At 39.9% G+C, this 13,090-nt stretch overlaps 1 protein-coding gene across 2 annotated transcripts in view; it reads right to left on the reverse strand.

Annotated features, from left to right (window-relative positions):
• Positions 1-355: 355 nt before the first annotated feature.
• Positions 356-13,090, reverse strand: part of cacna2d2b (calcium channel, voltage-dependent, alpha 2/delta subunit 2b) — a 40,006-nt gene continuing 27,271 nt past the window's right edge. Inside the window, exons 20-39 of one of the 2 annotated variants that reach the window (XR_011602067.1) lie at positions 12,829-12,900; positions 11,615-11,676; positions 11,401-11,477; positions 11,236-11,296; positions 11,057-11,154; positions 10,876-10,966; positions 10,679-10,741; positions 10,444-10,547; positions 9,565-9,663; positions 9,009-9,100; positions 8,862-8,909; positions 8,279-8,350; positions 7,328-7,480; positions 7,193-7,245; positions 6,892-6,947; positions 6,387-6,510; positions 6,160-6,269; positions 5,959-6,041; positions 4,671-4,829; positions 356-909 (exon numbers count right to left, since the gene is read on the reverse strand). Coding sequence is in view for 1 of the 2 variants with exons in the window: in XM_070959776.1 (XP_070815877.1) it covers positions 4,734-4,829; positions 5,959-6,041; positions 6,160-6,269; positions 6,387-6,510; positions 6,892-6,947; positions 7,193-7,245; positions 7,328-7,480; positions 8,279-8,350; positions 8,862-8,909; positions 9,009-9,100; positions 9,565-9,663; positions 10,444-10,547; positions 10,679-10,741; positions 10,876-10,966; positions 11,057-11,154; positions 11,236-11,296; positions 11,401-11,477; positions 11,615-11,676; positions 12,829-12,900 (1,614 nt within the window). In the remaining variant the exon portion in view is untranslated. Of the gene's footprint in view, positions 910-3,726; positions 4,830-5,958; positions 6,042-6,159; positions 6,270-6,386; positions 6,511-6,891; positions 6,948-7,192; positions 7,246-7,327; positions 7,481-8,278; positions 8,351-8,861; positions 8,910-9,008; positions 9,101-9,564; positions 9,664-10,443; positions 10,548-10,678; positions 10,742-10,875; positions 10,967-11,056; positions 11,155-11,235; positions 11,297-11,400; positions 11,478-11,614; positions 11,677-12,828; positions 12,901-13,090 lie in introns of those variants that run through there. The other variant, XM_070959776.1, reaches the window with a different exon arrangement.

Genomic DNA, 13,090 nt, shown 5'->3' on the forward strand with positions numbered 1-13,090 from the left:
GCACTCTCACTTCTCGCCACAGCACTGGAGAGCTGGATGTGGACAGGAATGTAAAATATCCATCAGACTATGTACACAAATCTGGAAATTGTTCAAAATATCATGCAAATAAATACCGGTAATTTTAAAACAGAACTACAACACCGACCTCAATGGTATTAATATATTGTAGGCTATAAAGAGTTTCACAAAATGTCTTTTCTTCAATGTACAACAGTGTTTGATTAATGCAATACAACCTAAAGTTAATACTGCAGGTCTCAGAGTAAAAGCTTTTTTTTTTTTTTGTTAAGTTTTTTGAAAGCGGTTGTTTTTTTGTTTGTTTTGTTGTTTGTTTATTTTATTTTATTTTTTTGGCTGAGGTCTCCAAACAGTGTTGAGCTTTAACCTGCGTCTCCGGGTCCCCACCATGCTCGGGTACAGCAGAGATGCACAACAGTACTTTACATAAACATTCACTCGTTTCAGTCGGTCCGTATGGAAAAGTACATATTTCTGACAGGCTTCAAATAGAGAATATACAGTGTGCAGATGGGAGTAACTCTGTGAAAATGGACAGTGTCTGTGCTTTGATTCAAGGCTGAACCACAGTGTGGAGATAGACGACGCGCAGCAGAAGGGCAGCAGCGCTCGTTCTCATCGCTTTGACACACGTCTGTCCATGAGAAGGCAGGAGGAGCGGCCGGCTGCTCGACACACTTCTGTTGTGCTCTTTCACAACTGTGCTGTGCTCCTTCAAAAGTTTTCACAAGTTCACGAGGAACATCTGTTCGTTCCCCGACCGAGAAGTCCATTTAGGAGTTGAACCACCTTGAAATTCAAGTGCGCCTTACACGCGGCCCGCGGGATGAACGTCCACACGTCTGAGATCCAAATGTTCCTGCCGTCCAGGGTGAGTGCAACAAGGCACTGCGAGGGTGGAACACCAGGCAGACGGAGAAAAAGAGCATTTTACAAATACTTTGTCAAAAAGCTTTTGAAAAATTTGCCCCGTTGAACTCTTTGACCAGATCAAACGCAAACACGAAAAGCCATCAGGGGCCGATGAATCACTGTGGGAAAATGCTTTCAGGATTTTATCATGCATACCTCTCCACTCTTTACCATTTTCTCATTCATTTGAATAATTTTAAGTCAACCTGACTCCTAAATGTGTTCTGCTTGTTGTTCTTCACTTGAGGATGTTTGAGCTTCACTCTGCAGTGATGTATGAGCAGAGTTCAACGCTAAAAGGCTGTTTTTCACATTCATCTGCTGAGGGGGGAAAGTGTCTCTGTGCTCACCTTAAATCTGAGTTTAACGTGTGTATGTGTGATACTGTGACATCACAACTAGCTTCAACCTCAAGTGCATGCACACACACACACACACACACACACACACCCTGAGAAATGATTTGAAATGAAAGAAGTCCATGTAATTTTAAGAATTTTTAGCAAGGTAGTACATCCTTTGCTGGAAAAAACCAAATCAGACACATATGATTAACCTAAGCGGAGTATTTTTATGTCTTAAAACACATCTGGAGGGATCTTTAATTTTGCACAATAATGAATAATATAATAATGAACACATTTCAATGTGTTTTTACATCAAATTTTTCTTCTTTCTATTTCAAAATAGTAAAAAAGCCTCCTGTGAACAGGCGTTTTGTTACAAATACAGTGCATCTGCTGCTTGTGCATACCTGTACTTTGCAGTTCCAGTGATATTGCTATGTCCAAACTTAACGTACGCTGCAGCCTTGTTGGTCAAATTAAACAATGGAGAGTTTAGTGAAAACAGCCTGCAAGGCTACTGAACACCCTGCTCACTCTTTGCACTTCAAATCTTATGTTATAACAAGAGCTCAATGCATGAAACATGTCACAGTTGAATTGTTTAGTCAAACGAAAATGAACTGTTTTGATCATCAGTTCCATGCAAAAAGGCCAAACTTGTGCTTGTTCCAGCTTGTGCAGAATGAGGATTTGATGCATTTCTCTGTTTTATATCACTCTAAATGGAATTATTGGGGGTTTTGAACGGTTGGTCTGACAAAACAAATCTTTTAAAAATGTCAGCCTGAGCTCTGGGAGTCTGTGTCGGGCACTTTTCATTATTTTAGTGCCATTTTACAGACAAAACAGAATAATCCATAATGAAAATAAGTGTTAGTTGCAGCCCTAATATATGCCGTGTGTATTATTTTTGTGTTCTGGGGTTTATATTAAACCAGTACGTCTGCATCCACATAAAATCATACAGAACAAAAAGTCTTTTATCCCTGAAATAAATAAAATAAAACATTTTTAGTGCAGCATCACATGCAGCACTGGGGAAACATTTCAATGCGACTGAAGTCCTACAGCTTCATGAATCTGTAAAAAACTGAATCAGCTGTCACTATGAGACATGCATGATAAAATAAAAAGATTCTGCCACAGTGAATCATCACTTTCAGTGAGACATCAGAGGAGTCTCAACAGAGGGTCGAAAAGCATCGCATATATAACATACCGATAACACTGAAAGCTGTTTCAGAAGCTACATTCCCCATACAGAAGCATACATAAGTGCATAAATTCAGGTTAGACAAATAGTGGCGATACAAGATACAAAAAAGGGACAGAGAGCTTCCCCTCGGTCAAACAACTGATGTTTCAAAACATGTTGACCACACACTGACTATGTGCTTTGTGCTATAAGACTACATAGATAACTCTGCATGTAAATTACCTCAAATTCACGATCAGTTGACGGCGATGATAATTACTGCTAAAGTATCTGGTCATCACAGCAGTATTGCAGTGGTTTGAAGGACAAAATAACAGTTAACATTTGATCATTTTTGTCAATTTTGGTCTGATTTTACAGCTTTTAACAATTCTTACCAACTGGAAGCACTTGAAGATCAAACTGAGTCTCTGTGGAAGTATTTCAACAAAACAAACCTTGAATTTAACATCCTTGTATTGATAAAACTACATTTAACCACTGATATGTGTTATGAAAACTCACAAAATCTTGCTGGAGGTCTAACACTGGTATTTCTCATCATACTGGCTTTTCTCATCTGTTGTCTTATATGTCCAAGTGCTCTAGGAAAATATTTTTAGGGGAAAAATACTTTATTGTACTTAATTCTTTATCTAAATTCTGTCTGAAATCTGGTTAAAGATTTAAAAGACTGGCCATACTTGAGATGACAGAGGGAAGTCATTCTGGGTTGTTGTCATATATGATACAATTTATAGTACTGAAACTGTCTTGGCAAAGGTCAGAGGTGGATCGAAAGACACTGAAGTGAATGTGAGGTCAAGGCCCGGATCTACTATCATGTAAAAAGTGCTCCTTTGTGTGCAAAGACATTTACTAGGACTGGACATGCAAATGAATCCTGGCGCAGACAATCGTTCTGAATTTCACCAAGCCAACAAAAGCTGAAGTTGCCAGATGGAGCAGAGTCTGAGCAAAGTCCAGCAGCGTCTGAGATGTGGCGCTCGAACAGCACAGCACATTCGCTCTATTTACATGTCCATGCTGTGGCAGTTAGCTTAATGTGTGGCTGCACAATGTAAAACTGTCAGTTGTGTAAATGCCTTGGACAGCTTTACCCAGCCGTGACAAAGAAAGATCTAAAAACTCTGCAAAGTTGCTGTATCACTCAGCTATGTATTTTCAGGACGGAAAGTAACTAAGTACATCTACTCAAATACTATACTGCTACTTAAAGGTAGCCTCTGGAGACTATGACCATCTGTAGCGTAAGGTCCCTGTCTTGCCCGCAGGTGATGTAACACAATGGTTTGACACTATTACAGTGACCAACAGGTGGCAGTAATGCACCAAGAAAAGCTGCGATACACCAGAAAATGCAGGAAAGAAGAAGACTGCTTACCAGTAAACATACATATAAACAAAGCAGTGTCAAAATATGATGCAGGAAATGCATTCAACACATTTGTTACACCTCAGCACCAACATACATGGTGAGAAACGTTGTAAACAGAAACTTACAAGACAAATTCCACAGAGCACCTTCAACACTGTAACTCCCCTATTTTCTGGAGCGAAATGCACTTTTTCAAAGAATAAGAGTTTATAAATGCTGCTTAAATCTTAATACATCAGTAATAATAATCTGATAATATAGTAAATGATATGATGATGGTGAGACGATGCTGGCAGGGTCCATACGTTTAACATTTTAACTACTTTTACTTGTATTTCTACACTTTGGTATTGCAGTTTTACTTACTTTCCTCCACCAGAAAGCAAATCAATCCTGCTGAGTTTTTAGATCTTCTATTATTCCATCACCACAATCCAACCAAAAATTGTGATTGACGTCTGTTCCAGGTGGGTGATTTTATTTATCGGCCTGTTAAAAGCACATTTCCATTGCCTCCCTGACTTTTTGGGGACTGTTTACAGAGTTGAGCCTGTGTGCAAAAATTTGAAACATGCTTGTCCTAGTTTAAGAAGCATGCACACTCAACACATTCTCATCCTATATTTTGCACTCAAGCCCCAAAACACCAACAAATGCATAAGCAATAAGGCAAAAAGCACTAAGAGCTGATCCATGTGTTTTTTGTTTTTTGTTTTTTTTTGTCCCCAGCACAAATGTGCCGTGGGCTGTTTGTAGATCAAAAAAGAAGAATTTTGCAGTTGCTGTTTGATCTGACCTTCAGTAGATCCGAGCCTAAACCCAAAGAGATGAAAGATGGCAGTTAGAGTGTTTGCACGTGTCAGAGATGAAAAAGAGGCAGAATAAGCTGAATAAAGAGGAGGATTCCTATGGAGGACTGCAGAGCATGACCCCGTCCACACTCTGACGTGTTTTCCTGCAAAGAGAATCAACAGTTAATTTAATTTTAATGATTTATCACATGGACATCAATACAACTGTGGTTGTGTTAGCTTCATTGGTACATTTTGAGCACAGAAATTAGTTTGTTGCATGTAAATGACATTTTGTGCAAAATTAAAATCACACAAAGAATCATTTCATTTGAGCTGACAAAAATCTCTTCTGTGCTCAACAAATTAATTCAGGTGTTTGCTATGATCCACACAAACGCACAATAATAACCTGTCTCACTCAGTTTTAATCATTTTTACCCTCTCGACCTCCCGGCTCTGTGCTCTCTCGGCTTTGCCTGCGCGCTCACCCAATTTAATCACTCTGCAAAGTGGGCGTAAATGTCAGATTGTCGTTTTCAGAAGGTTACAGAAATTGTCAGACACAGCCAACACCCCGAATTCAATACAACCTTCTCACAAGCAGTTCTGATGAAGCTTTACTCGGAAAGAGGGAAAGTAATGGGAGAGGTGAGTGGGAACACCACAGCTACACGTAGTTTGCACAGTTCACCTCATTTTATGAACCTTTATGAAATCTCAGTTGTAAGTTTGTCTGTGCTTTATTAGCTTTCTATCACTTATGCCAGATAAGCAGTAGCTAATTAAACAAGGTGGCTAACTTTATAATTGCCAGCTACTGTACACACTAGCGTGCTTTTAAATGTTAGATGAAGCACACTCTGTCATCAGAAGCCATAACCCAGCTTTAGATTTACTTAAATTTAGTAGAACTTTCTTTTTTTAACAGCCTATATTAATGATTATAAAGCCTTGGCTGTGTACCTGGAATAATCAAGTTCGCAAGATAGCTCAGTTAACTACTCTTTATCTGTCGGAGATTAACTAGCTACCCGCTGAGACAGTTTGGAAGAGACTGATTTACATTAAGAATTTCATTGAGATGATGAACAGAGACTGAGAGGTCATCATTATGAGCTTGTGTGGACAAAAGCCAACATGAAAATAATGTTAAAATTAAAAACTTAAAATTAAAAACTTCTCTGCAAAATACAGGTAATGCTTACAAAACATTTTTATCTGTGCTTAGGATGTACCATCAGGCAGAAATATAATGTGACTCATTAATGTAATTATATTGTATCCACTCACTAAGGCACTGTAGTCAAAGCAGGAAGTCGGGCCTTTGCGATATCGTGCGTTGCTCAGTACTTCGCATGGATTCTCCTCCTGAACTGCTTGCTCTTAGTTAAAGGAGCTAACAGTGAACTTACCTGGCACAGAAGATGGATGAGATTTCCACCTTCAGCATAAATGAAAGCACCACAGAGCGTGTGGCGTTACAAAGGATACACTCTGTCCTGACCTGGGTCAGTCTCTCAATATCACACGAGCTGCAGGGGAGCGTCTCAGCGACCACAAAGAGGAGGTTGGTGTTTTCTATCCGCTTTGCGTGGAACAGCCTATGGGAGACAGTGATGGATATGTTACTAAGGCAGCATTATGCAGTGTGTTCAGTACAGGTGTGACAGCATTAACACGCTGCAAACAGAATCTGCTGATGCTCCAGAAAAACACACCGCGAGCAGTTTCCACAGTCCTGCAGCACGTTGTAGGAGTTGGTGGTGTTTGTAAAGTAGAACTGGCTTTGGATGGTCACACAGCTGCTTTCCTTCGTCTCAAAACCGTCTACTAGGACATCATCTACAACACAAACACATACGAACTCAGCATTTTATGTAATGTTTAAAACATTTTATGTTTATTAAGTGAGACTAATTTAGCTTGAACGAATCACCCAGATTTTCATCTAAATGTTGTTTCCTGATGCCCTGATCCTGATGAACACACTTTTTTGTAAACAAAATCTCCTTTCAATGAGGTCAGAACATGTTTATCGCAACAATAGTTTGAGGCGAAAAATAAGGACAAAATGCAAATGAGCTGCTTTGTTAGATATTTGGATTTTTCGTCTAATTTCTATCATATTTTTACATAACTAATGAACCTAAAAAAATCAACGCTTTAATTCACACAGACATTGAGGTGCGCACACATAGACTGTGCTAAGATGTACAAATGTACCTTGGTAGAGCCAGCTGTTGTAGACCAGTCCATACAGTAGCTGCTGGATCACAGACCTGAAGACGTGTTCACATGACACTTTGTCAAAGAATGAAACACAATCTATATCCATCAATAAATAAGAATAAACACATGTCACAGCTACAGTAACACTGAGCTGAAAATATCTGAGTGGCAGATGCCAAGCACGTAAAAAAAGCCCCTCCTGGTGTCATGAGAAGTCTGCACACACTTAAGATGGCTTTAAAGGGCAGCTCACATGCTCTTGGTGTCATCTGATTTGCAGTAAACAGAGTCTCACCATGCCACAGTAGATGTCCACCATGCCAAGCTGAGGATGTCAGAGATGGATGGCTGCAGACAGAGTAGTTACAAATGAAAGCTTTCCATCATATTAAAAATGTCTTGGGATCTAAATCTGCAGAGGGTCTCTTACCACAAAGATGCCCCTCGGTGCTGCACCCGTGTGGCTGCTGCTGACTGGTTCACATGCAGACTGGTAGTGGAAAGACTGACGCCGAGTGAAGATTGAGTTGTTGTAGAGTGCGTGCATCAGGTAAGGGTCCACATCACCAAAGAAAAGACCAATCTGTGATGGATGAAACAAAGGCAAGGCATTAAGAGAGAGGAAAAGAGAGCGCATCAGGGGAGCACAGCCCTGCAGTCACAGCTGAACTGAACTGAGAGATAGTAACTGAGATGAATTGAGCTGAATTTGAGTTAAAACCGTTAATGATCCTGCAACAAAACATATTATTCATACAAGCAAACACATGACATCTAATGTAAAACACACAATAACAGTAACGCTGTTAACAACTGGGCTGATCAAAACCCCAGAAACTAATTAACGTCGGCTTAGATACTTAAAAAAAATGGATCCTTTGGGAATTTAACTAGAGCAGGATGATTGCACCAGAGTTTCTGAAAACATGATTTAGATTTTTTTTCTACCTTTCTATCTGTGTACCTTCTTCTAAAAGCAGACAGTAGATGATGTTCTGTGCAGTGTTGGGGAGTAACTAGTTGAATGTAATGGCGTTACATAATGAAATTACAAAACAAATGTAATTCAAATTACAGTTACTTATCAAAATGTTGGTAATTACTAAAGAGCTGCATCCAAACAAATTCTTTTTGGTAGAATGCAGCAGCAGTTTGACTGAAATGCTCCAAACCTGAGGAAACATCTGCAGGTAAGGTCACGTAACCCAATGACTTTTCAGTTTTATTGCCCAGTTTAAAACACTGGGAGGAAAGTAATCAAATGTAAGAAGTTACACTGTGTTGACGAAGTAATTAAAATAGTCACATTATATTTTTAACAGGGTATCTAGTAATCTGTAATCTGTTTTCAGAAGTAGCACTGATTCTGTGTAAGACGCACCTTTTTCCAGTGATCTCTCTGATTGGACATAACCAGGAAGCCACCATCATCGATGAGATAGCAGAGGAGGTCCTACAAACAACACGGCACAGTTTACATCAAAGGACATCGGGTTTTAACTCTTTACTACAACACTGAGCGGCAGCAGGACACAGAAAGTCTGAACGTACAGGTGGATGTGATCTTATAAGAGGAGACAGAAGTGCGCCTAACAGAAAACCCATTAAGTACAATACGTCTGGAGCAGTCAAGACACCTTTGTCGAAGCAAGCCTACTTATAAAAACTTTACGTTTTTCTGGTGAATAAAGCAAATACTTGTTCAAGAAAAACAGATTTTAGGGCTAAATATCTGACTAAGTTACTGGTTAAGAGGGAGATTTTCCCACAGATTTAATTACAGTGGACATGTCAGCTTGTCAAAGTGTTCGTCTTATCTGTGAGTAGACTGACTGAAAGTGAGACAAGCAGCAACAGTAGCTCAGTTCTGTAGTGTTTTAATCATACAGAGTTTTACGATCAGTTAGGTCTGAGGTCATCCAGTGGTTGTGTTAACGTGAGAATGAAATACAAAGTGTTCTTACATCAGTGTTCACTTCACAGTCCATCTCACAACTTCTGGACGGTCCACACTGTTAAACAAAATGTGTAATGAGACAATAACGTCACTTCTGTCACAGTGAACAGTCTAAGTAAGTGATTATCAGTCATTAGCAGGCACTGCACTGTACCTTGTGTGAGCCCTGTCGACTGTCAGACACGTTGCTGGCCAGGATCTTAAACTTGTCCACCCACGCCTCCAAGTCCAGCTTCACTCCGACCACTGAGTGACACCATCAGAGCGAAGTGAGGAAGAAGAGGGCAAGAAGCAGCATTTGGTAAGAGGAGAGAAGAAAACAGAGGCAGCTGAAATATCTGAAAGATATTTCAGATAGAGAAAATTCCACATGACGCCACATTTAAGCACCAGTGTGTAGGATTTAGGGGGATCTATTGAAAGAAATGGAATATAATATTTATAAGTTAGTTTTCATTACCTGAAAATAAGAATCATGTTTCCGTGACCTTAGAATGAGCCTTTTGAGCGAGTGTGTCCTCTGCCAACACCACACACTGTTATGTTTCTACAGTAGCCCAGAACGGACAAACCAAACATTTTTGCACATTTTCAGGGGCCACTGTAAGTGAAGGTGAGGTGAGTCGGTTGCAATCTGCAACCTCACCAGTAGATGCCACTAAATCCTGCACACTCAACCTTTTAGTGCCACATGAAAGTACTTTTCTCACCTGAAGGTTTGAGCAGTTTCCCTCCTAAATTAACCTCAACAGCTGAACTGACCAGAATTCCAACGGTGCCATTTTCTGCACCTAAAGGGTCATCCAAGGCTGAAACAAAACAATGCAAAAAACGATTAAAACGACCAGTCAAGACGCAGTTCGAAGCTACAAATTACAAAACGTGTCATCAATTCAGCATCCGGCATGTGAGGTATGGTCACAATCTCTCCTTCTGTTCCTGAGTTATGGTGTTGAATACTAGCCAGAAAAGTGTTTTTATAGAATGTTATGATGTCACAGTGAAGCTGACCTTTGACCTTTTGGATATAAAACGCCATCACATTCATTATTTTATCCTATGAGACATTTGTGTGAAATTTTGTCACAATCAGTTATGGTCACAGAGACCTTTGTCCTTTGCCAACCAAATTCTAATCAGTTCATCCTTGAGTTCAAGTGAGCAGTTGTTCCTAATCTGAAAGAAATCCCTCAAGGCGTTCCCGAAATATCGTGTTCGTGAGAATGTGACGAAAGAATGGATGAGCAGACGACCCAAAAACATAACGACACAGCTGCTGCCGGCACGGAGGCATAAAAACTCATTTTGGGTCACGGTCTGATGTCACGCACATATGAATGCTGAATGTAACAGTTTTAATTCATGTTTGACTGAAATGAACCATAAGTGAAAGAAACTTCTAATCTAGTGAGAGATTTGACAAAACTCTGTGGTGCTTCAGGGAACTACAGAGACAGGTGATAATTGGGGTCTGTGGGGTCTTCGCTATGAGTGCTTCCTTTCACATACACACGATCATCTGACTGACCTTTGTTGCTGTAAAAATGTAGATTTTAGCCGCTTTATGAAGTGTTTGCACAGTTACTCACTGGATCTCAGCGGAGGTCTGAACATGTAGCCTTTGTTGTCGAGGCTCCGTCTGTAGTAATTTGAGTTAAAGGGTTCAGGATCCTCATCCCATAACTCAGCAGCTCTGTACAAACATGACACAAATCATTAGATGTTGTAGAGAAAATCAAACTGAAAAAAAACAAAAACAGGCAGAATATCTGTGAGATCACTAATATGTTTCTCTGCTTTAGAAAGTGGATTCATTTTACTCACATGTTGGGAAAAACCCGCGTTATTCCTCCATCAGTAGACGCAAATACAGCCAGGAAGCCGTACCTGTAACAATGACTTTTTACTTAGCTCTGATATAATCACGACAGATTGCTGCTCATTTGCACAAAGTGTCTTTTTCCATGTTGTGGTGGACGGTGTGTGAGAACGCTGTGTGAAGCGACAACAAGTTGACTCACGAATTCAGATCCTTGTTCTTCCAAACACGAGATGCCAGCTGCCCGATAATCCTAGAATCCAAAATTAGGTTGTGGATGAGGCCTTGGTCACCTGAGACACAAAACAAGTGTATTAACTCATCTGTGTGTCTGCAGCAGCGGCAGATACTGTAACAACAGAAAACGCTGCTAAGACACTCACACTCATCCGATTCTGGGGACATGTCCAGCATGAGCGAGAGGAAGCTCTGCAAAAACTGGGTGTTGTTGTCAGAAAGATGCAGACGTTTGCAGTATTCCCTGAAGAAACAGAGGATAAAAATTAATACTAGGAGACAGAGAAAGAGTGAAATCCAGGGAGCACAGAGAGACGGCGGTCACCTCGGAGCCAGAAATACGTGCCCTGCAGATTCAAAGGAGCTGGGCAGCAGCGACTGCATATCTGTAACGCAGACACAGAGGGTGATTTTAAGGTTTTTCATCTTATCTCTTTGTGTGACATCTGAAGAAAACAGAATCTTGAAAGCTCTGCCTCCCTGTACTCACACTGGAGCTGCAGCATCACATCACTCAGGTCGGCCTGAATGTAGAATTCATTGTAGGGGGGTAAAACCAGACCAAGACTACAGGGGACAGCATCCCGACAAGGAGACACAGAGAGGAGGAAGGGTCTTAGAGTGAATCCATCTGTGCATGTAGTCTTCATCAGCTCCCAGCTGGCTGGTTATTAATTACTATTCCAAACATTATGACTGCTCACCTGTAATCTGTACCGTTGATAGGAGTCCAGGTGTAACCCCTGTACACCTCATCAATGTATTGCTACAGTACAAGAAAGACATTTGAGTAATTTCATTGTCTTTATGTGACATTTGTGCAATATGGTTTTGTGGAGATGTGACAGTGAGAGTTTTACTTCAGTTTTGCCATTTTTCATGTCAGCAAGCTCAATTTAAAGAGCCACACCACTACAATTCAACATAGGCGGGATCACTCTACCAATACAGGGGCTCATAGCAGATATCTGGATTTAATAACCTATTATTAGTTATAAGTAAGTTATTAATGTTTTCTGTCACTGACACAATTATATATTTTTTGTAAATATGAAAGAAAATAGGTCTGTAATCAGTTGAAAGAACTACCACTAAATGCACCTTGCACATTTTGTTTTGTACATCCTTTGTTAAATATATACATATTCTTTGTTTTAATCATATCATCATATCATTTTTAATGTAAATTTGAATTTTAAATTTATGACTCTTGACTTTTATGGCGTTTGTTTTTCCTCTTTGCTCTGAATATGTTTATTGTTTTGCACCACAATACCAAGACACATTCCTTGTACTGTATACGAAAACCTGATTCTGATTCTGATGACAATGTATTTTCAACAAAATGAGAAGGTTTCAGACTAACTTTTACAAATAGTGCATGAAATTAACTCAATGTATGTGGTCAAAAACTGATATGGTAAAGAAATGGGGGTTTAACACAGTTAACTGAAGCACTTATATTGAAATAAATGCAAAGTGAAAGTTGAAATTATTACTTTAAATGTTCTGCTGAGGTATTTTCTGTTTAAGCCGGCAGGAATGGCCTCATGAGCGTCATGCTGGTTATGTGTCATCTTTACTTACAGTATGAGGCACATTACTGTCACTCTCTGATAAAAAACCAGCAGGTGTAGCAGGATTAGGATTTTAAATCGGGACCTACTCAATATGAGGTGTGTCCTGTGGGAAGTACAGTAGAATAAAGCTGACCAAGACTGAAGCTGTAGTTAAATATTGTAAGTAAAATATATTATGATGTTTATCCAAATGGGTAGCTTAGATAATAAAGTTGAATGACCTGTTTTAACTGCCTAAGCAGCATGTTTCATGGATCTACTACTAAGATCTACTGTGTAAGTAAAATCTGCATGTGAGCCAGTAAGATTAAACTTCTATTCAGAGAGATTTTACTTGCCTCATCAATCGACTTGATTAGAGTTTTGACCTGCATTTCACCTGGTCTTCCATCAATCATTTGCCGCCGGATCTAGAAAACACAAAGCCACAAATACACACATTACGTGGGCCTTCAGTTACCTGCACAGAGCTCTGCAGATTGGCAGTCAGATTGTCCCAAGGCAGATGATGTTGTTCACTGGCCCGACAGTAACTCTGAAAATGAGCTTAACAACGGCGAGGAACAGAAAGCGCCTGAAAACAGAAACTTTTCAGTCCCA

The sequence above is a fragment of the Chaetodon trifascialis genome, chromosome 3, assembly GCF_039877785.1.
Source record: "Chaetodon trifascialis isolate fChaTrf1 chromosome 3, fChaTrf1.hap1, whole genome shotgun sequence".
Classification (NCBI taxonomy): Eukaryota; Metazoa; Chordata; class Actinopteri; order Chaetodontiformes; family Chaetodontidae; genus Chaetodon; species Chaetodon trifascialis.